At 44.2% G+C, this 23,029-nt stretch overlaps 2 protein-coding genes across 10 annotated transcripts in view; one reads left to right on the forward strand and one right to left on the reverse strand.

Moving 5' to 3' along the window:
• Positions 1–4,124: 4,124 nt before the first annotated feature.
• ptges (prostaglandin E synthase) lies at positions 4,125–6,583 on the forward strand. Its single transcript, XM_056431799.1, has 3 exons — positions 4,125–4,259; positions 4,364–4,446; positions 5,775–6,583. The coding sequence occupies exons 1-3, from the start codon at positions 4,143–4,145 to the stop codon at positions 6,022–6,024; spliced, it is 450 nt and encodes a 149-aa protein (XP_056287774.1). The 5' UTR covers positions 4,125–4,142; the 3' UTR covers positions 6,025–6,583.
• A 3,741-nt stretch (positions 6,584–10,324) lies between these two features.
• Positions 10,325–23,029, reverse strand: part of garnl3 (GTPase activating Rap/RanGAP domain like 3) — a 59,153-nt gene continuing 46,448 nt past the window's right edge. For 6 of the 9 annotated variants that reach the window (XM_056431968.1, XM_056431967.1, XM_056431969.1 and 3 more), the window contains 15 exons: positions 22,277–22,351; positions 21,998–22,112; positions 21,696–21,722; positions 21,484–21,588; positions 20,760–20,876; positions 19,276–19,442; positions 18,585–18,743; positions 18,231–18,297; positions 17,856–17,963; positions 16,110–16,228; positions 15,225–15,360; positions 13,785–13,844; positions 11,482–11,700; positions 10,880–11,000; positions 10,325–10,789 (listed from right to left, as the gene is read on the reverse strand). In XM_056431968.1, the coding sequence (XP_056287943.1) occupies positions 10,624–10,789; positions 10,880–11,000; positions 11,482–11,700; positions 13,785–13,844; positions 15,225–15,360; positions 16,110–16,228; positions 17,856–17,963; positions 18,231–18,297; positions 18,585–18,743; positions 19,276–19,442; positions 20,760–20,876; positions 21,484–21,588; positions 21,696–21,722; positions 21,998–22,112; positions 22,277–22,351 (1,761 nt within the window). In that variant the 3' untranslated portion in view covers positions 10,325–10,623. Of the gene's footprint in view, positions 10,790–10,879; positions 11,001–11,481; positions 11,701–13,784; positions 13,845–15,224; positions 15,361–16,109; positions 16,229–17,855; positions 17,964–18,230; positions 18,298–18,584; positions 18,744–19,275; positions 19,443–20,759; positions 20,877–21,483; positions 21,589–21,695; positions 21,723–21,997; positions 22,113–22,276; positions 22,352–23,029 lie in introns of those variants that run through there. The other 3 variants (XM_056431971.1, XM_056431965.1, XM_056431970.1) reach the window with 2 other exon arrangements.

Below are 23,029 nucleotides of genomic sequence, written 5' to 3' on the forward strand. Positions count from 1 at the left end.
AACACACATAGTAAAACATTAGACTAGCCTTTTAAACATGCACTATTTTAATTTGTTTCTATTGAGACTAAATAGTGAATAAGCATAGCGATCGCAGAGAAAATGGAAAAAACAAGAACTATTGTGTGGTTAATCATTTAAAAAACACACAATAATAATCTGTTTTTAAGGGGAACTCAACAATGGAAATGTTATTTATCGTCTTTTCGGGGCACTCGAATGAGCTTCGTCATGTGTAATATTATGTTTTATTGTACGACCTCATACGCTGAATCTAGGTGGTATATTGATGAATATCTAAACATCCATAGCAGTAGTTTTACCGTCGGTTAGATGTCCATGCTGTGTCCTTTCACTGGGATGACGAGGTGGGTGTGGCCGGTAGCAGCAGAGACCACTCTCCATCCTCGTCATCGATGTCATTTGCACTCTTGCTGATGGCTCTTTGCGTGATGAAGGTCATATGAAAGATGGAGGAGGGGATGTTGAGATCTGCATTCATTAATTAGCCATTATGCATCGACATACCTGAGCCAGAAAGTCGAAAAGAGCTGCATGGATTCCCGTCTCGCTCTGTAACAGGTTTGAATACGTCGTCTAAATGTATAAAGGACGTAGGTGTTCTTCACACGGGAGCATCGGTGGAGCTTCAGCTGTCAGAGGAAACTGCATTCTGCCAGGGTTACGTATACATGATTAATATTCCAAATTATAAACACTTCCCCCCTTTAACCTTCATGCGCGCACAGGTTACCCCTCTGTTTACTACAAGTCATAAATCAGTTCTCTGGAGGACCACAAACTATTCCTTAAATGCTGTATAGTCTCTGACTCTTTACTGTCTGGCACCAGCTTCCTCGACATGCTTCTGTACCACAAAAGCTTTAAGTTGTTTAAAAAGTGCGGGACAATTACTTTTTGTCAAAACATTATACTTCCAAATCTTCAGCCTTGCTTTTTGACTATAAAATGTTCTTTCGCCTGTTATATTTAAAAGTTATTTTAAACCGATGCCTCCAAATGACCTCAGTGAGTAAACAACACCGTCAGCAAGACGATCGGCTATTTCTATGAATTCATTCGGTCAGATTTCAGTTAAATTAGAGGTTTTATAAAGGGACACTACCACATCCGTCCACCGGGGGCAGCAAAACCAACACAAAAATGTAATCTCCGAGTAGCTTTAATAATTTATTTCATTGTATTTAAATAAATAAATGATATGTATCATGATACATATGTATTTATGATGATAATGATGACATTTAAAAAAAAAAATTTACTCTAATGGTCTTATACCTATTTGATTTTGTATTTCTTGTGTGCACTACTTATCAGCTCGGGGGAACGGTTTGCCCTTCAATGTGTCTCCACGTGAACTTGAAGATGTTACATGTTATTTAACAGCTTCCTCCGGCTGAAGAGAGGACAACAAGATGCAGAAGGCTCCAAAACAGCCTGAAATAAGCCCTCGCCGTGTAGACTGAAGCCGCTTCAGGCTCCTCACTCCGGGAACCCTTGCTGTGTTTTTTGTGTGCAAAAAGCGATGTGCTGTAAATATTTACATGCCGTGTCTGGCAGCTCATGGAGACGGAGAACACCCTGAGATTATCTGACTGTGACCTATTAACTCACGTTGCCCTGCAGGCAGGGTGTGAGGCGGGTGGAGGTTATTTTTGGGTTGCTGGAAACAAGAGAGAGTTCAGGAGTTCTACTGTGTTGCAATAGTTTGTATATATATTATTTAGTATATTCAATATTATAAACACTTTTTAAATTTTTTAATACAAAAATATTTATGTCAGTGCACGTAAACGAGTATATAATATAATACATCTCACCTGGAAAATATATTAAAGATTAATTAGTTAGGATGAGTATGACTGTTTACACTTGTAGTCGGACACACACGCACCCACACACACACACACACACACACAGACACACACACACACAAAATATGCTGTATTTGAAGAGAAAATTGAGATGTTTCTGCTGAGTTTGCAGAACACATTACCCTGATATCCTGTCATCCAGTGGAGGGGTTGCAACAACTAATAATTTTCATTATCAATTAATCTGCCAATTTCTTTCTGAATTAATTGTTGGCTTTACATGTCATCACAATTTCTCAAAGGCCAAAGTCATTATTTTGTCATTTATTCAGTTTAATATGATGTTAAACAGAGAAAAATAGTGAATCTCCATCTCCGAGAGGCTGGAAACAGCATTTTCTACCATTTTGGCATGAAAATATACTTAACGTATAATGAAACTGCTCAAATAGTTTTGCCGATTATTTTTGTGACAATGGGATAATCAATTAAGCGACTAATCATTGCAGCTCTATTCCAATGCTAGAGGAAGTACTAATCTATCTATATATCATGTATGATTGCATATTTATTAACATCTTATCTCCATACTAATTAGTAAGTATTGTTTTCAATGTGGACCTTCAACATTTCTCTTTGAAATAAAGTTGAGTATGAATACAAATACCTCAGAATTGTAGTTTCCACCACATCTGTCATCAATACAATGTTTGAATGACTGTACTATATAAAACAAGGACATATTTGGATGTTGAGTTTAGCCAAAGTAACGGATCATGACGACACCTCCATCTGGTTTGCAGTGGAAATTTTCCTTGTTTTGCAAGCGGCTGCTCAACCCAAATAGTTGCATGCAGTCTTACATGAAATCCAGTTCTCAGCATGACCGCCACAATACGCATAAGCAAGAATATGTGGCTCACAGTCAAACAGTCTGACTCAGATCATAATTCATCTTTCACCTGAAGTTACACAATGAGCTGGGACATCCGTTTCACAGGTGACCCATGTGCTGGACTGAAGTAAAATTAAGTTTTAAAGTATATGATATATATATATATATATATAATATAATAATAATATTGTTATGGAATAACTTTCCTACGATATCTGAAATATATTTATATATATATATCTATATACATATATATGTATATATACATTTATATATATATATATGTATATATATAATATAATAATAATATTGTTATGGAATAACTTTCCTACAATATCTGAAATATATTTATATATATATATCTATATACATATAGATGTATATATATACATATATATATATGTATATATATAATATAATAATAATATTGTTATGGAATAACTTTCCTACGATATCTGAAATATATTTATATATATATATATATACAGGACTGTCTCAGAAAATTAGAATATTGTGATGAAGTTCTTTATTTTCTGTAATGCAATTAAAAAAACAAAAATGTCATGCATTCTGGATTCATTACAAATCAACTGAAATATTGCAAGCCTTTTATTCTGATTTATTGCTGATTATGGCTTACAGCTTAAGAAAACTCAAATATCATATCTCTAAATATTAGAATATCATGAAAAAGTATACTAGTAGGGTATTAAACAAATCACTTGAATTGTCTAATTAACTCGAAACACCTGCAAGGGTTTCCTGAGCCTTGACAAACACTCAGCTGTTATAAATCTTTTTTTTTACTTGGTCTGAGGAAATATTAAAATTTTATGAGATAGGATTTTAGAGTTTTCTTCAGCTGTAAGCCATAATCAGCAATATTAAAATAATAAAAGGCTTGCAATATTTCAGTTGATTTGTAATGAATCCAGAATGCATGACATTTTTGTTTTTTTAATTGCATTACAGAAAATAAAGAACTTTATCACAATATTCTAATTTTCTGAGACAGTCCTGTATATATATATATATATATATATATAATGTAGCCTACTCCACCTCTACCATGATAGTGAAAATAAAATATCTTACTCATGAGTAGAATATCCCTTCTTCCATCATCTGAGGGACTTTTTAATATCGCTATACCCTCGGGGAACCACTTTGAGGTGCCAAGAGATTTCTGTCTGGGGTTCACGTAATTATGAATGAAGTGTTCCCCCCCCCCCTTAACCTGCCTTCATGATTCGAGGTAGTGGGTGGAGGCATAACCGACCTTACAAAAATGCCTCCTCCCTCGGGCTCACTCTCACTTTTTCTTTTCGCAGCTTTACGCACGCACCAACCTCAGAGCTCCTCTGGCATCCCCGCGCAGCTCGACTTGGATCATTCAAAAACAACAACAAAACATGGCGGTCTTGATAAGAAACGAAGTGTTCTCCTGCTTCGTGTTCTACGGCGTGCTGCTGGTGATGAAAATGTACATTGTCGCGATAATAACGGGACAAATGAGGCTGCGCAAAAAGGTGAGTGACTCTGTGAGGAAGAAGTGGATCACTGCAGGAGGAGTTCTGCACCGGGGGGGAGCTTCCATTGAAACTTTTTGTTTCCTTTTTATTCTCCTCCAAAGGCTTTTGCCAACCCCGAGGACTCGCTGAGACACGGAGGCTTACAGTATCACCGAGAGGATCCAGATGTGGAAAGATGCCGCAGGTGAGAGAGCAGAAAGAGTTCACACTGTCACGACATGCTTTTAATTTGAAGGAGTAGACTACTTATTTACTGCTGCTACAATCAGTTAGTGTTTTCCCATTAGATCATAAAGGAAGTATTCAGATCTTTTACTCGGGTATAAAGTACCCCAATGTAAATAATGTCATGGCATGCTTTTAATTTGAAGGAGTAGACTCCTTTTTTACTGCTGCTACAATCAGTGAGTGTTTTTCCATTAGATCATAAAGTATTCAGATATTTTACTGTGGTATAAAGTACCACAATGTAAATAATACACCAACACAATCCACATGTACTTGTATGTACTGTATATATATATATATATATATATATATATATACATGGCCTGCAAGGGTTATACTATAGACCTGTTGAGTATTGATGCATTTAAGTAGCATTTCTATTACTATTGGAAGTATTTTTGATATGCTGTTGGTTAGCTTCATCTATTACTATTCATATATTTTATTATCTCATCATACCTCGAATTAAAATGTGTAAAGTAGGTTTTCAAATCGGTTTTAGTTGAGCATCTGCCTCTTGTGTAGTGGATAGAAGTTCATTACAAAGGGGCATGAAATAAAACAACAACAACAACATCATGCAAAGTACCTTTAAATGTGTACTTGAGTACAGTATCTGAGAGCAGTACTTTCCACCATCGCATCATGAGGATGTTGCATCAGTGCATCTGATTAATGATTTTACAGAATCTTCCGGGGTTTGATGTTATTTCTGCACGTTACAGACCTCCACTGCAAATGTCGATTTTCGAAAGATTATTAGAGAATGATAGCTTTTTATAGGGAATTCCTGCATTTAAAAAAAAACAAGAGTTGTCAGCCTGCAGGAGATGATCTTTGACAGCAGTATAGTGACAGCACATGTTTTCTACTTGTAGAAAACGCTCCTCGTTGTTTTCCAACCTCCATCCTGGCCCGTTCCTACAACTTGAGGCGTTCTGCATGCCTCATCTTTTCCTTTTTGACGTGCATATTCCTGCAAGAACAAGGGCAGCTTTCCACGAACAATATTATGAAATAGTGGATCTCAGTTGTTGGAGGGGAAGTAGGAAAACTGATGAGTGGTCCGACTGGTCGGCCAAAAAGGAGAAAGTCGTTCGATGAGCAACGATTCGTCATTCTCCTGGACAAATATTCAGGAAAACTGCAAAAGAAACAACTTGAATGAGTCACTTACATATTCCATTGAGGAAGAAAGCCTTCACTATGTCTCACTGAATCACAACTTTACTGTGAATTTAAAAAAAACATGTGACTAAATTGCCTTTTCTGGGTCTCCTATAGAGCTCATATCAACGACATGGAGAACATCCTCCCCTTCCTCTTCCTGGGTGCCATCTACTCCATGACTGGACCTTGCCTGGCCGTGGCCCGCCTCCACTTCCTGGTCTTCTTCATGGCTCGCATGCTGCACACCTTCGCCTACCTGCTCGCCCTGCAGGCGCCGACCCGCTCCCTGGCCTACATCGTGGCACAGATACCGTGCGTCTCCATGGCGCTGCAGATCCTCATCGCCGTGGCGGCGTACGCCTAAAACACCCCAGAAACGAGGGGCTGGACTCGAGGTTCTGGAGAGATTGATTGCGTCTTTTCACAGTAAAAGCACGAGGAGGACAGCGGAGAGAGGCCTCCTGTGAGGGGGGAACATAAAAGACAGGAATGCCAGTGAGAGTGCAATAGGCGCGCGATTACATCCATAAATGGGTTTTGTGAGATTTCGCCAGTATTTTTTAAATGGTTTTGTTTACAATGTTGTATGAAGTTGACATCCCGGTAGCCTACTGTTCTATTTTTTAAAAAATGAAGTTTTGTTGCCCGCATTTGTCTTTCGATCAAGGTTCTGTTGAAATGAACCGACGGAAACTAACCGACGAAGAGTTGTAGACGTTGGGTTGAGGCCACATTGGAAGACTTTTCCAGCACTGACCCCCTCTTTTGTGTTCACTGATGACTTGATACCCACCTGCAGAAAACAAGAACGGTGAAAGAATTTTATATCTGTGAAAACGTGTCTGGAAGCTTTTAAAAGTGTTCTTATTATAATTTATTATTAAATGCATTTTTGTAAGCAATAAAACATTTGACGCATCTAACCAAGTTCACTTTTATTACATTACGAGACGTTTATGATTGTGCTGCCAAAGCCTGGTTGTGCACCCACAGACAGAGTGTTCTTGTTTTAAGGGAACCGGGCCCCACTTTGTCTGTGTGTGTGTGTGTGTGTGGGGAGGGAATGTGAGATGATCCAAAAGTCCGCGGCAAAGCTCCAGCATTCCTTCACCTATTATGCAAGATCTTTGGCTCTGTGTTGTGTTCACTGTCGTATCCTGAGGGGCCATGAGGGAGCCGGGGCCTCGTGGGCATACCGACAGGGTTCAATAACTATCCAGCACGGCAAACCAGTTCCATCGGCGTAAGTTTAAAAATGATTTTTTTTCCCCTCGCTTATGTCTCACACCTGTGTGACATGTCTTTGGCTTCAACCAATACTCTCCCAGCCCTGAAGATGATGTATTTCCAGTTATCCCATTTCCAGCGATGACTAAACTGCTAAATTACAGAGCGGCGATGTTTCGTGGCTAAGGAGTTTTGATTCCAAACAAAAGAAAAATAACAAACCGTTAAAAGAAAATCAAACGTGGGAGGGACTGGAAAAAGCCTAAGTCTTTGTCCTTTGAGCGGGTTGAGTGAGCATCAGCGATACATTAGATCTGGGTGGAACGTAAAGCTAATGACACGTCAGGGACAAAGCGGCGAGGGCCACATCCGGTATGCGTCAGCGGGGCGGGGGGGGGGGGGGGGGGGTCGTCTCAACCTGCCTGCAGCTCCAGGGTGAAAGGAAACGAGGCCTCTCTCCTACACGCCTCCCTTTTACTCTCTTCTTCTCAGCCGATGAGCTCACACACGCACACACACGCCCACACACACACACACTCACTTTGCCTCAGATATGAGAGATATGTTTTTATTGGCTAGGAGTAGTGTTTCATGGGCTGAGAGAGAGAGAGGGGTGGGTGTGTGTGTGTGGGGGAGGTTAGTGGTAACAAGTACACATATTTTTGGAGGGTGCAGTTAGATAATTATGTATCTCCACCTTGTGGCCACAATCACCACTAATTAATGTAGGAAGTCCTCATAATCTTTATATAGCAGCGGCTATAATTGATATTTCTATGATAATGTATTAAATGCCTTTCATACACAAGCAGCGCACAATGTTTATCGTTGCTTCGTCTCTTTGTAGACCTCCTTTTTTACTTAATTAAGAGAACACACCACATCTCTAAAATGTCTCAACATTCAATGCTGAAGGTCTGTAATCTGCCCGGCGACTAAAGGCCACGGGATGTAAAATGTTGTTTCTCATGTTTTCCAAATAAGAATTTTAAACAAGCTGAAAACAGAAAATATTTTTTAAAGAGCAAATCCGGACCTGAAATCTTCTTCTATAAAGTAAGATTAAAAAGTCAAAACCAACAAACAAACAATTTGCCAAATTTCATAAATATTTATTACATATCAATGAACAGAATCGACTACTTTCACAGCAGTGGTCTACAGCACTTGTTTAAAATAATTGCTCAAATAATAATCGTAATAATATCAATAATAATAATATAGTTCAGTTTCATTTGAGGCCACATTTGATACACAAACATTTACAAGTAGTACTTGGCATTAAAAACGATGGCGATACAATATTTTAAGACACTTGGTGTTTTTTTTGATGATTTTCTTTTCGTTTTGATATCACAGAGAGGTTCAGCAAACAGTCCAAACAGTAAATATAGACTAAAAATACAAAAAAAACAAATAAAAACAGTGAAAATGCCAAGGGGAGGTAGGAACAAAGAGTACGTGACAGAAATACGAGAGAAATAGGAACATCGTACGTGGGAGAAGCAGCGTCACACACGGTAACGGACGCCCCCCAGAGGAATAAACACCAGAGTACCTTTTTTAACCCCGCCCCAAACATCCCATTCTTCTTCTTCCCTTTTTAATCTTTCTGAGTTGTGTTATCGTGAGCTAGGAGAACAGAGGGAAGGCGTGATCAGAAGGCCGCGTTCCAACACTAGCTCCCAGTTTAGTCCTCTATCTATCGTACCAGTGGATCCTCAAGGCTTCTCTTTGGGCCTTTCTCCTTATTTCAAGTTGGATTTTGGTGGGGATTCACACCGACTCGCAGGACTTATGTAACTTCTCCCTTGGTGCTCAGTTCGAATGAAAAGTGCATTTATACTTGAGAGTGATATTTCTGATAAACTCGCAGCGGGGATCGAGTGCCGGCTGAAGCTGAGCCCGTATCGCTTTTCGTAAAAAGATGGCGGCTGGATGGCCGAGAGCCAAAACAGAATTTGCCGGCTCAACTTCACATGAAAGAGAGCGTGAATGAAATATGAGGAGTTGTAACCGTGGGAAACGGGTCGCAGGTGTAGTGTCAAGCAATGAAAGGTGAAACGACGCGTGTTTATTTCCACAGTCTATGTGGGTCTCCCAGGGAGAGATGGCAGACATGTGGCTCATCGCCAATATTTCAATTGTTTTAGAAAGAAGAAGAGAACGATGGGAGTGAGAGTGGCAGTTTGAGGTTCAGAGAGTTTAACGCATCCGTTCATTTTGAATTTCGGGTGGGAATTCCTGAAGAAACACCTCATCATTACGAACGTATGGAAGACACGGCCACTGCGATCATTCTGACGACGACCTCAAAGAGCTGCATGTTTAAAAGCGTGACGGAGGTTTCTGAAGCGGTCGCGTGTCCAAAAAAAACGAGGAAGAAAACGACGAACGCAATTAAATGAAATCTAAATCCAGAATGATTTCCGCGGGCATTTCAAATGGGATTCTGTGCAAGGTGAACAATATATTTCTTGTACATTTCTGCGTTGTTTCAAGAATTGGGAGAACTTCCGAATTCCTTGCCCTTCTGCACCTTTGACGTACAAAAGAGAAAGAAAACGGACACACATTGAAAACACTTCATACTTAATGCTAATTAGGTCGGGACAGTTTCTGCTTTTAACTTTTTAGTTTTCAGAATGCTGTGTTTTAACTTTAGTATTTTGTAGTTTTGTCCTCTGGGCCACCGTACCTCTAAACATCCACACGTACGTTGTTATGACGCCATGTTTGGTGTGACGTCGCGGACGTTATGGTTTCCACAGAAGCTCATTTCTTTTCGGAGCAGAAGTCACGATACATTATTATGTCATGCAGTTTCAAGTACGTCTCATTCTCCCAGGAGGGAGAAGGGCCTCCGGGAAGGGAATTCATCCAAACTGAATCGAGTTGTGGGACACCATATGGTAATCGAATGAGGACTACAATCATGGCTGCTACTGTCAGACACCAGATTACGGTGGCTGTTAAGAGGTGTAGTTCAGTGGAGGACGCTGGGAAATGGCACTTGTGGGAGACTTTGCCTCCAGCCCTGTCGACCTGTATACTGTGAAGAGGGAGAATAATACAGAGAGCATAACACATACATTCACTAAATATGGGAATAAAATGGACTTTTATAATATATCTATAAATATGCAACACAGGCCTGTCACTGTGTATGCATTTTCGTGTATAAACAGATGTACACACGCGTATGCATATCATACCACAAAGTGGATCGGAAATAATCACATAATATACAACGCACACGTATGAAGCTCTCGGAGGGAAGAGTGAACGCAGAGATTTTTGTTGCCGTGCCTCGGTGCGCAGATTTTACATTCAGTTTGTGGTTTGGCATCAAACTGGTGACATTATATCTGGAGGCTGAATAAACCGCGGCGTGTTACGCAACCTCGCCGCCTCTTTGGGTTATCTGCTGCGGGGGTAGGAGATGGGTGTGTGTGTGGGGGGGGCGGGCAACACAAACACCCGGCGAGGGAAACAAAAAACGCACATGGACACGTCGTGCGTCCCACTGCACTCATCTTGTCTGATGGAAGGGGGGAGACCAAAGATACGGGCATATAAACAACAACAACAACAACAACAACAACAACAAAAAAGTCAAACAAACAGATTTTTTCTTTTTTTTTAAAGAAACCAACTAAAAACAATGAAATACCGGTGACAGCACAGGAGCGGGAAGGGGGAAGTGCACGAGGCAAGTGCACGGTGGGGATTGTCTTCACTTGAGGTCCAAGACGTTTTCTTCGAAGGACGTGGACGGGGCGAACGCGCTGGCGAGAGGCGGGCTCTCTTCTCGCAGCATCGCCTTCCTCGGCTCCGCCTCCGAACTGGACGAGCAGTGCAGCTGGGCGTCCAGGTCCGATTCCACGGACTCTGAGGCCGACCTGTTGATCAGAAACATATAGGACTCGAAAACCGTCTGGGTGACCCCAGCATTTTGAACGGTAGCATATGTATATCTATATATCTGATACCTGTCGCTGTTGGTTGACGTCAGCGCCCGCGCTTTGGGGTCTTCGTCTGCGTTCTTCTTGCTCATCTTCCTCTGTTTGACGGTTCCGCCGTCTGACTTTCCACTTGGCTCCTCGGTCAGGCCTTTTGTTCGTATGAGCATAAACATGTGAATGAGTGAAAAGGAACAGTTTGATGTTTGGGAAACACACTTATTGGTTATAGAAGATCAATACCACTCTCGTATCTCTCCTCAGTACAAGGCTACAGCTCGCATTTCATCCTCATAAATATGTATGCAAAACTATTACAGTTAGCTTGTGAATTCTTGAGTTATGGCCAAAAAAGATGACCTTTGACCACATCATTAAGCCCAAGTTGTGCCAAAAAAAAATAATACTTCAAGGCGTTCCTGAGCTTATGAGAGTGGGACGGAGTGGGAGAAACATAATGCTTCCATTTTCAGAGAATTTAGTCAATTTTGTTCCCTTTAGATAGAGCCAGACTCGCCGCTTTCAGTATTTATGCTAAACTAAGCTAAGCGGCTGATAGAAAAGCTACGACTCATATTTCCCAAAGTGTCAAATTATAAAATAAATGCACAGAGTGTGTATTTAGTTCTTACCCAGCAGCTCCTTGCGTGTGCGGCTGGCGATCTCTTTGATTTCCATGCGGGAGAGGGAGAGCGAGTGCGTGGCGGCGATGAGCGGGGTGGGGGGCACCATGGCGGGGGCCGGCGTGGTCAGGACCTTGTTGACCAGCGGGGACTTGAGGGGTCGTTCGATGCTGCGGCCCACCAGGTTACACAGAGGGATCTTGAACATGTGCTTACATGCCGCTTCACCTGGTGGTGGGGGGTGGGTGGGGGGGGGGGGGGAACCCAGAGGAGGAGAAGGATGGGATGAGGGAAGAGCAGCAGGACAAAGTCAGAGAGAAGGAAGGAGCCACGTGAGATACTGTAGTGCAATAGTGATGTTGCATGCCTTTGCATGCATGTCTAAAGCATATATAATTTTTTTGATTTTCCACCCGAACATTCAATTTAACTTTTTTACCAAATTACACGTGAAAGAAATTTATATTTCTCGAAAAAATTGGAGGTTTTTGGGAAATACGTTTATTATTGAGGAGAAGATGAGATTAAGCTCTCACTGCACTTCGTATTTCTTTCCCCCAGATACATTTGCTTACGAATGGCGTATGACATCTTCTTTACCGGACAGACATGAGTGGGTTACTCTCATGTAATCCCAGACAATAAAAGAAATACCCGAAAATGTCCAAGTAAATTATTTTTAAAACCCACCTGGTGGTGCATTCAAAGACCCTCAAATGTTCCACATGCTGTATCGATGAAAATCAAACGAGAAGTAATTGATTTTCGCGATTTTATGTATTTCAATACAGTCATTGAATGCATCGTCAGAGGGAGACACTGATTGCAATAGCATCACACACAAATAAAAGTGTGTATTGCAATGGATAATTAACCTCAAGCCAGTATCAATCCTCTACTAGTCAATTTTCAGAGCACATAAAAATAAATGCTAAACAACGAATATAAGAAATAAATCTAAAAAGACCCATTTTGTGAATCAAACTTCCACTTTCAAACAAAAGACACTCCAAAGTGATTAATAGTCCGATTTACTGAAACAGCATGTGCTCTTAAAATGAATCATCCTTACTCCGGAGAGCTAATGTGATAGTTGTAATCATTTTATCGCGGGACCATCTTTTATTCAGCGGACGATAAAACGCTTTAAAGTTTCCTCTGGACGCATCAAGTGGACGTTTGGAGCGTTTTTATGTTCAAACGGCACAACGTGCGGCGGCGGCGGCGTTCTGCCACCGGGGAGCAGCATTGCGGTTCGGCAGCTCCTCTCCGGGCTGACGGTAACACGGAGGCGAGAGCCAATCGATGAGAGCGAATCTGTGGGTTCGCTCAAAGAGGTCTCGTCCGAAATGTCAGCGCGGCGAGAAGCGAGTAAATAGAAGGCCGCCAGCCGATGTCCGTCCAGTGCGCGGCGTCCCCGTTGTTATACGGATTGTTTTCCTTCGCTGCGAAGACTGGCAACAGATTCGAAATTGCGGGTGAAAGGCATGCAGTTATTTTAGAATATATAAACCACAGAGATCGATATATTCCACATGCGTTTCTGGACCAGGGGGGGGGGAGTGTCATGCTGCATCACACTGGCACATGCCAAATATTGTGTGCGTGTGTGTGTGTGTGTGGGGGGGGGGGGGGCAAATTCTCCACAGCTGAGAGGTGGTCTGCTGCAGGTCTATAAGCCGGTGCTTGTTCACATTACTGGTGCGATTACATCACATGAAACCCACCCCCCGAGGGGCAGATACGGCAGTTAAGAGGATGGGGATTTTTTGTCAGCGCCCCTTTCTACCTCTCTCACCCCCCACCCCCACCCCCCCCACCTGATCGTGGCTCTTCTATTTGGACCGCCACTTTGGATCGAAGAGAGAGGCGCTGACAAAAGTCTCCATGGCGACAGTGCAATCTGTAAATCATGCTGCGGCAGACGTGTCTTCTCCTTCCCTCTTCCCCTCCCCCCCCCTCCTTCCTTCTCTCCCAACCTCGCGCTTTATTATACACCACCCCTCCCTTTATGCATCTCCTCCCCCCCCCCCAATCGATCGACGTTATCTGCTCTGCTTCACTTTTTTTTTTTTACTTTACACTCTCTCACCTCGCTCTTTCCCCTCGCGCTAATGCCTCGTTATTAGTGAAGACAAGAAGGGGGGATGGGGAAGACATAATGTTCACTCAGCATTCAAGTCAACATGCCGCCGTTGGAGCGAACGGGGCGGTGCAAATCCGGGAGCGTGTGTGCATGTCAGTGGAGGCAGCGGCACGAGCATCATTCATTATGAACTGAGGATCGAGTTGTGGGAGGATTCCCGCAGTACCTTCGGCATCCTTAGACATGTACAGGGAAAGCTTGGTACCATAGGGGATCCGTATAGAATCTGAACCAGGGATGAAGAAGAGGGTTACACAAACCGAACACACACAGAAAACACACACACAGTAGGCTCTCTGTTAGGTGAACGACGTGAATAACCAGCTGAAACAGGAAATGAGAATCCCTTTGAGAGAAATGAACCGGCCTAAGAGCATAAAGCCCCGTCCTCGGCGATAATTGCAGCAGCGACAGTCAAACCTTCCTCGCCGTTCGCCTTAATGGGACCTCTAAATACACGCTGCCTGCTTTGATGGTGCGTCAAAATAATCGTTCTCGCGAAGCCTTGTTCCAGAATTACGTCGCGTCCCTTTCGACAGCCGGGAAAAGCCCGACGAGCGTCGAGAAGTCGACATTGCCGCCGTCCGTCGGCCTGTTGCGACCCGGACGTCGTCCGTTTTCAGACGGTTGCATCAATCTGTGACGAGGTCAGCTGTGAGGGCAGAGGGGGAGCCTGAAGATGGAGGAGGAGCTTGTGACAGGCGGGGAAGGCCGGCGCTCGTATTGATCCTCAATCATCCTCGAAAGCTTTCTCCGCCCTCCGAGAGACACTCGGCGGCGATGGAGGGAGGCGGCGTGCGGATGATTAGTCCGCTCTCCTTGTTGTAATCTTCAGTCTTGTCAGAATGGAAACGGGTCTTGTTTGAACTAATCACATCTACATAAGTGCTCGCCGTTTTCCATATCATTCGCGCATAGGTTGAACTCATCGCATACGTAAAAAGGTCAACTACAATGTAAAGTAATCTCATAATGTGTTGAACATATTGAACGTTATTTGGAAGGTTGTATGTGTTAAGCTATCGAAAGGAGACGTTTTTTTTACGTGTCATGAGACGAGAAATGATGTTAGTATTGTAGCGTGAGAAAGGACGAGGTCGAGATGAATAAAGATGAAGGCAAACTAATTTCTTGCACGAGAAAACGACACATGATTCGAGCGTGAGAGAGAAAACCAACTCATAATACATAAGTGCTCGCCGTTTTCCAGATCATTCGAGCATGGGTTGAACTCATCTTGTACATAAAACGGTAAGCTATAAAGTCTCATCATGTGTTTAAACATATTAAAAGTAATTTGGAAGGTTGCACAAAAATAAGCTATAGATATGAGACGTTTTATTATTTGTCTTGAGACTAAAACGTTAGAATTGTAGCGTTAAGAAGGACGAGATAGAGATGAATAAACATGAATTCAAGCTAATTTCTCGCACGAGAAAACTCCACATGATTCGACCGTGAGAGAGAAAATCAACTCTGGCAGCAGCTTCAAAGAACATTTCTGCTGAGGCAGCTTTATGTAAATGAGGCTCCGGGCTAATGGGGCCGCATGGCATTAAAAAGAAAAAAAGTTATGCTACGCCAACGTCAACATTCCCGCGCTTACCGTCACCGAGCGGCGAAGGGAACGCGGGCATCTCGTAGCCGGTGGGCGTCTGAGGGGAACTCTGGGAGCTGGTGTCCCTCGAGCTGCAGTTGGAGGCCGAGCTCACCGGAGCCGAGGAAACAAAATATATGTCCGACTGCGGGGTGGAAAAGACGGAAGGAAAATGAGGTCGAGATGCCAGGAAATATGAAAAGGGAAAAAAAAGGGACAGAGCGGATCGAGTCAGGCGGGGGAATAACTATTTGTTTTATGCCAGGTGCACCGGGGTCTTTTTAAAATGATCTATGTGCATGAATGACGAGCGTATTATTGATTTATAACCATGCCATATTTCCCACCCGGGTAATAAAGATTGATTGAAACGAGAAAGCTGAGACAGCCACTTTCTATAATGCAGAGTGAGACCTCCGAGCACTCAACAACACTCATAATCCAAAAGGACTCTTGCTTAGAGGGAAACCCAGCGTGGTTGTGGGTACACATAAAGTGCATTTCTTACTTCCTAATCACCCGACACACACACACACACACACAACTAGAACGGGCACTCGGTAGAGCGCATACCTTCGCATATCACAAGATTAGGCATTGAATTATGAACATTTTGGCATTAGTTGCATGCCAATTGGATAAAGATTTTGACCTTTTCATGACCTTGACCTTGACCTTTGACCCGATCGATCCCAAAATCTAATCGAATGGTCCCCGGATAATAACCAATCATCCCACCAAATTTCATGCGATTCGGTTTAATACTTTTTGAGTTATGCGAGTAACACGCATACAAATAAATAAATACATGGCGATCAAAACATAACCTTCCGCATTTTCAATGCGAAGGTAATGAAGCATTGTGACGGGCACACGCCATGGCGTCACACTGACCTGCGAGGCCGCCAGCTGGAGCTCCGGCACCACCGCCGTGTACACCAGGTTCCCGTTGACGACCAGTCGGATCTCGATGGAGTCCGTCGTGAAGGCCAGGATGTACGGAAACGCACAAACTGCGAAGACACCACGAGCAAAATGTACGTTCAACCCTTTGACAAGTTGGATCAACTCCCGCAGCACGACCTGGAAAATAATATCGTGATGTAATATCTCAATCCCTCAAACAAACCGACTCACAGGTGCAACGGCTCACAATCGGGTGATAGATGTTATGATATGACGATATGGGAAATATCAAAGAGCGACACCTTTCACATTATCTATGTTGTTTAGGTCAATTGTTATTATAAATATGTACGTCAACATAATTAATAGAGTATCTTAAGTGTTGTTCTGTTACTCTAGTACTCTTTGTAGTGGTTGTTTCACTTGTTATCAACAGGGTCAGGTGATGGTTCAATACCCACTGGATTTGCTTTTCATCACCGTCTGCATTAATAAAAATAAACACACACACGCACACACACACACACGCACACACAGACGCACACACAATCACGCAGAGACCCGCATGCATACACTCAAACACACACACAGATACACACACACGCCTGCACACACACACACTCACACACAGACACACACACAGACACACTCACACACACACAGACACACACACACACACACACTCACACACAGACACACACACACACAGACACACACACAATCACGCAGAGACACGCATGCACACACTCAAACACACACACAGACACATACACGCCTACACACACTCACACACACAGACACACACACACTCACAGACACACACACACTCACACACACACACACACTCACACACACAGACACACACACAGACACACACACACACACAGACACACACACGCACACACAATCACGCAGAGACACGCATGCACACACTCACACACACACACACAGACACATACACGCCTACACACACTCACACACACACACACACACACACAGACACACACACACACACACACACACTCACACACACACACACACACACACACACACACACAGACGCACACACAATCACGCAGAGACACGCATGCACACACTCACACACAGACACAGACACACTCACACACACAGACACACACACACTCACACACAGACACACACACTCACACACACACTCACACACACACACTCACACACAGACACACACACACACACACACACGCACACACACACACACACACACACACACACACACACACTCACACAGACACACACACTCACACACTCACTCACACACACACACACACACACACACGCACACACAATCACGCAGAGACACGCATGCACACACTCACACACAGACACAGACACACTCACACACACACAGACACACACACACTCACACACAGACACACACACACACACACACACACACACTCACACACAGACACACACACATACACACATAGACACACACACACAGACACACACGCACACAGACACACACACTCACACACACACTCACACACACACACACACACTCACACACACACACTCACTCACACACACACACACACTCACACAGACACACACACACACAAATAATGCCATTGGCCAATGGGATGCTTGTGGCTAAGCATGGTGTTTCCATGGCAACAGCTAGCTCCGGCCAGGCCAGCAGCATCAGCATCATGGGCCGGGCGGGGACCGGGCATTGTTGCCGTGGTAACCTACCGATAGCATTGGGCATCTGGTTCCAGCTGAAGTGGAAGTCCGAGGCGTTGGACTGGATCATCGGCGTGGAGCCGTTAAACGGACACACCTTCTTATAGGAGCAGATGTCTGCAGCACACACAGGAAACAGATTTTACTTTCTTATGATTTATAGTCATTTTAAACGGTACACTACAATTGAGAGATATTTGTCCCATTATCTAGACACTAAAAAAGCTAAAGTTAGTGGCTACGTTTTTTAAAATCCATCGCTCACTGTTAATATTCTGGATCGGTCTCTGCTTTGATTTCTATTCCTCAAAGGGGAAGTTTTGACACCAGAGAGACCTGAACCATGTCACGTCTGAACTATCCAGAGTTCACCGAAAGACTCACAGTTGTAGCACAGCAGCAGACCCGCCTCCCCGTCTTCATACACATCGATGGCTGCTACGAAATGTACCTGCAGGCAGAGAGACGAGTTTCAGGGAAATCGTTTCAACCGCATCCGAAAGGTCGGATCTGAGAGACCGTCTTTAAACAAATGAACGCCAGGTCACAAACCCTCAAAAGGCAATAAAAAAGACGCTGCCTACATCGTTCATTCTTTCAAAGGAGAAATTGAGAAAGCAGAAATGGATGTTCTGTTCTCACAGCCGTTTGTCCTGTGAATGACGCCGTCGCCGTCACTCAGCAGGTAAATAAAACCGCTAACTCTTCTGGTGTCGAGGTGTGTGTGCAGGGCCTCACCCTGTTGGCGTCCACGTGGTGTAACCGGTAGGCGTCGCCGGTGCTCTCGTTGATGAGGTCAAACTGATGCTTATAGGCCACGCAGATCATGTTGTCGTTTTCCCCGGTCGGCCCATCCACCAGCGCCATCACCACCGGCGGGTCACACAGGCAGATCTCCTAGCGGGAGGACGACACACGATGACCTCAACGCATAACACAACACACACACAACCACACACACTTATATAGCACAACAGTCTTTTTCACAATACTGGCTCATTTCTTTGTTTTGTAATCTCGACGTTTTGATCCCAGTTCTTTGAATTGGTTTTTGGTGAATTGGCACCATTCAAAATATGCCAAACTGGCTGTTAGTGGTTGATTTATTTTGCAATGTAAGCATTAATGTGCAGACGTATGTCACTGCATTAAACTGTTTTAATTAAAGGATGTTTTTTCACATCTATAAGAAGACCATGCTTATTTGACATTGGAGGTAATGTCATCCTCAGAAAGTGTAAGTACTCATTAAAATCACGTCTGTGATGTAATATCACTTTGACTTTAATTTTGGTAAATTGGCCACTTAAAAAAAAAAAGTTTTGAAAAGGAAGTTAATGTTTTATTGTCCTATTCTTTCATTCATTTAATCCGCATTTCTTATCCGTTTCATTCATTCTTTTAATTCCCTCGTGTGCGCTCGCTGTACCCGTATGTACTGGAACTCCTCCACCGGCGAGTCGGTTGCCACGCCGACGGCGCTCGAGCCTTCGAACCGCGGATGTTTCCTGGTGATGAGGAGGAGTTTGTTCCTGATGGCCGCCACGATCCTCAGCTCTGAGCCGTGGTGGGTGTTGATAGAGTACAAATGGCACCCTAGGAGGAGGAGGAGGTGGGGGAGGAGGGAGGAGGAGGAAGAGGAGAATGAAGACGAGGAGGAGGAAGAGGAGAAGGAGGAATAGGAGAAGGAGGAAGAGTTAGGAGGAAGAGGAGGAGAAGGAAGAGGAGGTAGAGGAAGATGAGGAGGAAGAGGAGAATGGGGAGGAAGGAGGAGTAGGAAGAGGAGGAATAGGAGGAGGAAGAAGGAAGAGGAGGAGGAAGAGGAGGTAGAGGAAGATGAGGAGGAAGAGGAAAATGAAGACGAGGAGGAGGAAGAGGAGAAGGAGGAATAGGAGAAGGAGTTAGGAGGAAGAGGAAGAGGAGGTAGAGGAAGATGAGGAGGAGGAGGAGAATGAAGACGAGGAGGAGGAAGAGAAGAAGGAGGAATAGGAGGAGCAGGAGGAGGAGGAAGAGGAGAATGGGGAGGAGTAGGAAGAGGAGGAATAGGAGGAGGAAGAAGGAAGAGGAGGAGGAGGAAGAAGGAAGAGGAGGTCGAGGAAGATGAGGAGGAAGAGGAAAATGAAGACGAGGAAGAGGAAGAGGAGAAGGAGAAAATAGGAGGAGGAGGAGTAAGAAGAGGAGAATGGGGAGGAGTAGGAAGAGGAGGAATAGGAGGAGGAGGAAGAAGGAAGAGGAAGAGGAGGTAGAGGAAGATAAGGAGGAAGAGGAAAATGAAGACGAGGAGGAGGAAGAGGAGAAGGAGGAATAGGAGGAGGAGTAAGAAGAGGAGAAAGGGGAGGAGGGAGGAGTAGGAAGAGGAGGAATAGGAGGAGGAGGAAGAAGGAAGAGGAGGAGGAGGAGGAAGAAGGAAGAGGAGGAGGAAGAGGAGGTAGAGGAAGATGAGGAGGAAGAGGAAAATGAAGACGAGGAGGAGGAAGAGGAGAAGGAGAAATAGGAGGAGGAGGAGTAAGAAGAGGAGAAAGGGAAGGAGGGAGGAGTAGGAAGAGGAGGAATAGGAGGAGGAGGAAGAAGGAAGAGGAGGAGGAAGTAGAGGAAGAGGAGGAAGAAGAGGAGGAGGGAGGAGGAGGAAGGAGGAAGAGGAGGAGGAGGAGGAGGAGGAGGAGGAGGAGGAGGAGGAGGAGGGTGGGGGCAGAGATAGACAGTACATTGGACATATGTCGTGCTGTGGGTGGCACATGGCACAGATCAATGCATCGACAGATGGCTGGCACGACACCAGCAGGGGGTCAAAGGTCGCGCACACGACCCCCAGACCGTTGTTCTAAAACGGACGAATCGAGATGAAAATGTCCGGGTGATGAATCTGCGGAGCGTGAGCACCCCCGCCCTTCTGCTCGCCCCCGCGTCTCGTACCTTTGGTTTTCTCCAGTTTATTCTCCCGGCTGTCACACTTGCTCCTGACGAGCTGCTTCTCCTCCAGGCCCCTCTTCAGCGCGCTGAGCCGGAACACGTAGAGCCGGGCGTCCTTCCCTGGAAGCAACGCGCAAAAGAAGTCACTTCTGTTAAACTCCTAATTTGTCTTCTAGGATTACTGGAAGGCTTCCCGAGGCTCAGCTCCCTCTGCAGCTCAATCAAAGCCCACGCACGGCCGTGACACACGTCGCACGCCACCGTCACGCGAGCCCGAGCCCACCGTGTTTGTCAATATTAGTGTTCGCTCATCATCCGCCGGGGAATCAATGACATGCTCTTCTGCAGCTGTGTGTTCCTTCACTGTGACGTCTGTTATGTTCTTCTTCTCCCGCGTTTGTTACGCTTGTTGCTCTGCATGTTTCATTTTGATTTGTTTCTCTCTGCATGTCCGTTTAAAGCCCTCTCTCACACACACACACACACACACACACACACACAAACACACTCGCGCATACACACGCACACGCACACCAGGGGGTTGGTTCTCTATAGGTCAGCTTCCTTAGATCTCAGCCAGAGATCAATATGTTCTCTGGGCCAGCCGAGGCGGAAGTGCTCAGCAAGTACTCAACTTCACAGCGAGAGATGACAAGAGATGATATAAGAGAGAGAGGGATGGGGGGGGGGGCGGGGTGGGGGGGGGGGTTGTGGTGCCTCAGTCCACCTTTGTCAGCCCTGGTGATGAGCAGGTCCTGAGGCTCCAGAACGTGCATCTGCTTCACCAGCATGGTTTTGTCAAACACCTGGACGGGGGGCGCCGCATGCGTCTCTGAAAACAAACAAACCGATGTTTAAAAAGATGGTTAAAAAAAAAGAGTCATTGTGGTTGAAATATGAACAAATTAATAATAATAAATACTGAACTGTTGCACTCACCAGCGTTGGGCACAGCTGGATCAGGGCCTGAAAGAGGACGACAACATCATCATCATCATCACCATCATCATCATCATCATCATCATCATCATCATCATCATCATCATCATCATCATCACCACCATCATCATCATCACCATCATCATCATCATCATCATCATCATCATCATGTTAGCTGAGTGCAGTATTGAATGGATATGAATGGTTGGCTTTATTCTAGAGGACATGGAGAGATATTGTTCGGGGTTGTGTGTGCGTGTGTGTGTGTGTGTGTGTGTGTGTGTGTGTGTGTGTGACCTCACCGTCTAGCAGCATGACCCCAGCAGCGTCGGTGGCCGCCAGCAGAGACTGACCCCAGGAGTCGGCACACACGATCTCATTGGGGAACGTGCTGCAGAAGGACTGGGACTCCCAAGGCTGCAGCGCACGAGGAGATGCACACAGATACACACAGATACACACAGATACACACAGATACACACAGATACACACACATACACACACATATGGGAATCAATGTCCACTCGCTTCTGCAGAAAATAATCCAGGAAGAGATTAATGTCTCACCGACGTGTTCTCACCTCCTTTCTGCACAGGCCGGTGGTGACGAGGCTCGTCGGGGCGTCTCCTCTCACGATGGTCTTCAGCTTCAGAGCCTGAAGACAACACGTCGCGTCAGATATGACACGACAGAGACAGCGAGCATTAATCATTTAAACAATGTGAAAGAATACAGCAACGTGTGCATATAGTTTCACAAGATATGATCCAGCAACTGGCTGGTTGAAGGGATGCTAGTTTGAACTATTTCAAAGACAGTTATTGTTGTAATTCTTAGTCCTGTGGTTTCCCAACCTAGGGTTTGGTCTCCCTTCAAAGGGCCACGTGACAGATCTGAGGGGTCATAAGATAATTCACGAGGTAGGAATAAAGAAAAAAGTCAATTCTGCTTCATAAATGAAATGAAGTATTGGATAATTGTACCTACTATGAGCCCTTAATCGTTATCTAAATGAAGCGATCTGAGGAGCATGGACCTCTAAAGCTTTTCACTATATCTATGTCTTAATCTGAAAAGTAACTAGACAAATGTAGTGAAGTAAAAAGTATAAAATGTAGAAGCATATGGTAAAATAGAGAGTTACTCAAGTAAAGTTCAAGTACCTCAAAGCTGAATTTAAGTATACTACTTAGAGTAGCACACACTTTAAACCTATACTTTTTGGTTTTCAAGGGAATTATTTATCAAACAATTCTTGAGAGTTATAAATGTAATTAAAAACGTATTAATATGGAAGATGTATGTGGTAGTATATATAAATATATTTTGTTTT

The sequence above is a fragment of the Pseudoliparis swirei genome, chromosome 15 (assembly GCF_029220125.1).
Source record: "Pseudoliparis swirei isolate HS2019 ecotype Mariana Trench chromosome 15, NWPU_hadal_v1, whole genome shotgun sequence".
Classification (NCBI taxonomy): domain Eukaryota; kingdom Metazoa; phylum Chordata; class Actinopteri; order Perciformes; family Liparidae; genus Pseudoliparis; species Pseudoliparis swirei.

Excerpts from the sequence above, each read along its gene's own strand:
- ptges (XM_056431799.1), top strand. The coding sequence starts at position 4,143 with ATGGCGGTCTTGATAAGAAACGAAGTGTTCTCCTGCTTCGTGTTCTAC. Across the intron at positions 4,260-4,363 it reads AAATGAGGCTGCGCAAAAAG|GCTTTTGCCAACCCCGAGGA; the intron begins GTGAGTGACTCT and ends TCTCCTCCAAAG. Across the intron at positions 4,447-5,774 it reads GATGTGGAAAGATGCCGCAG|AGCTCATATCAACGACATGG; the intron begins GTGAGAGAGCAG and ends GGTCTCCTATAG.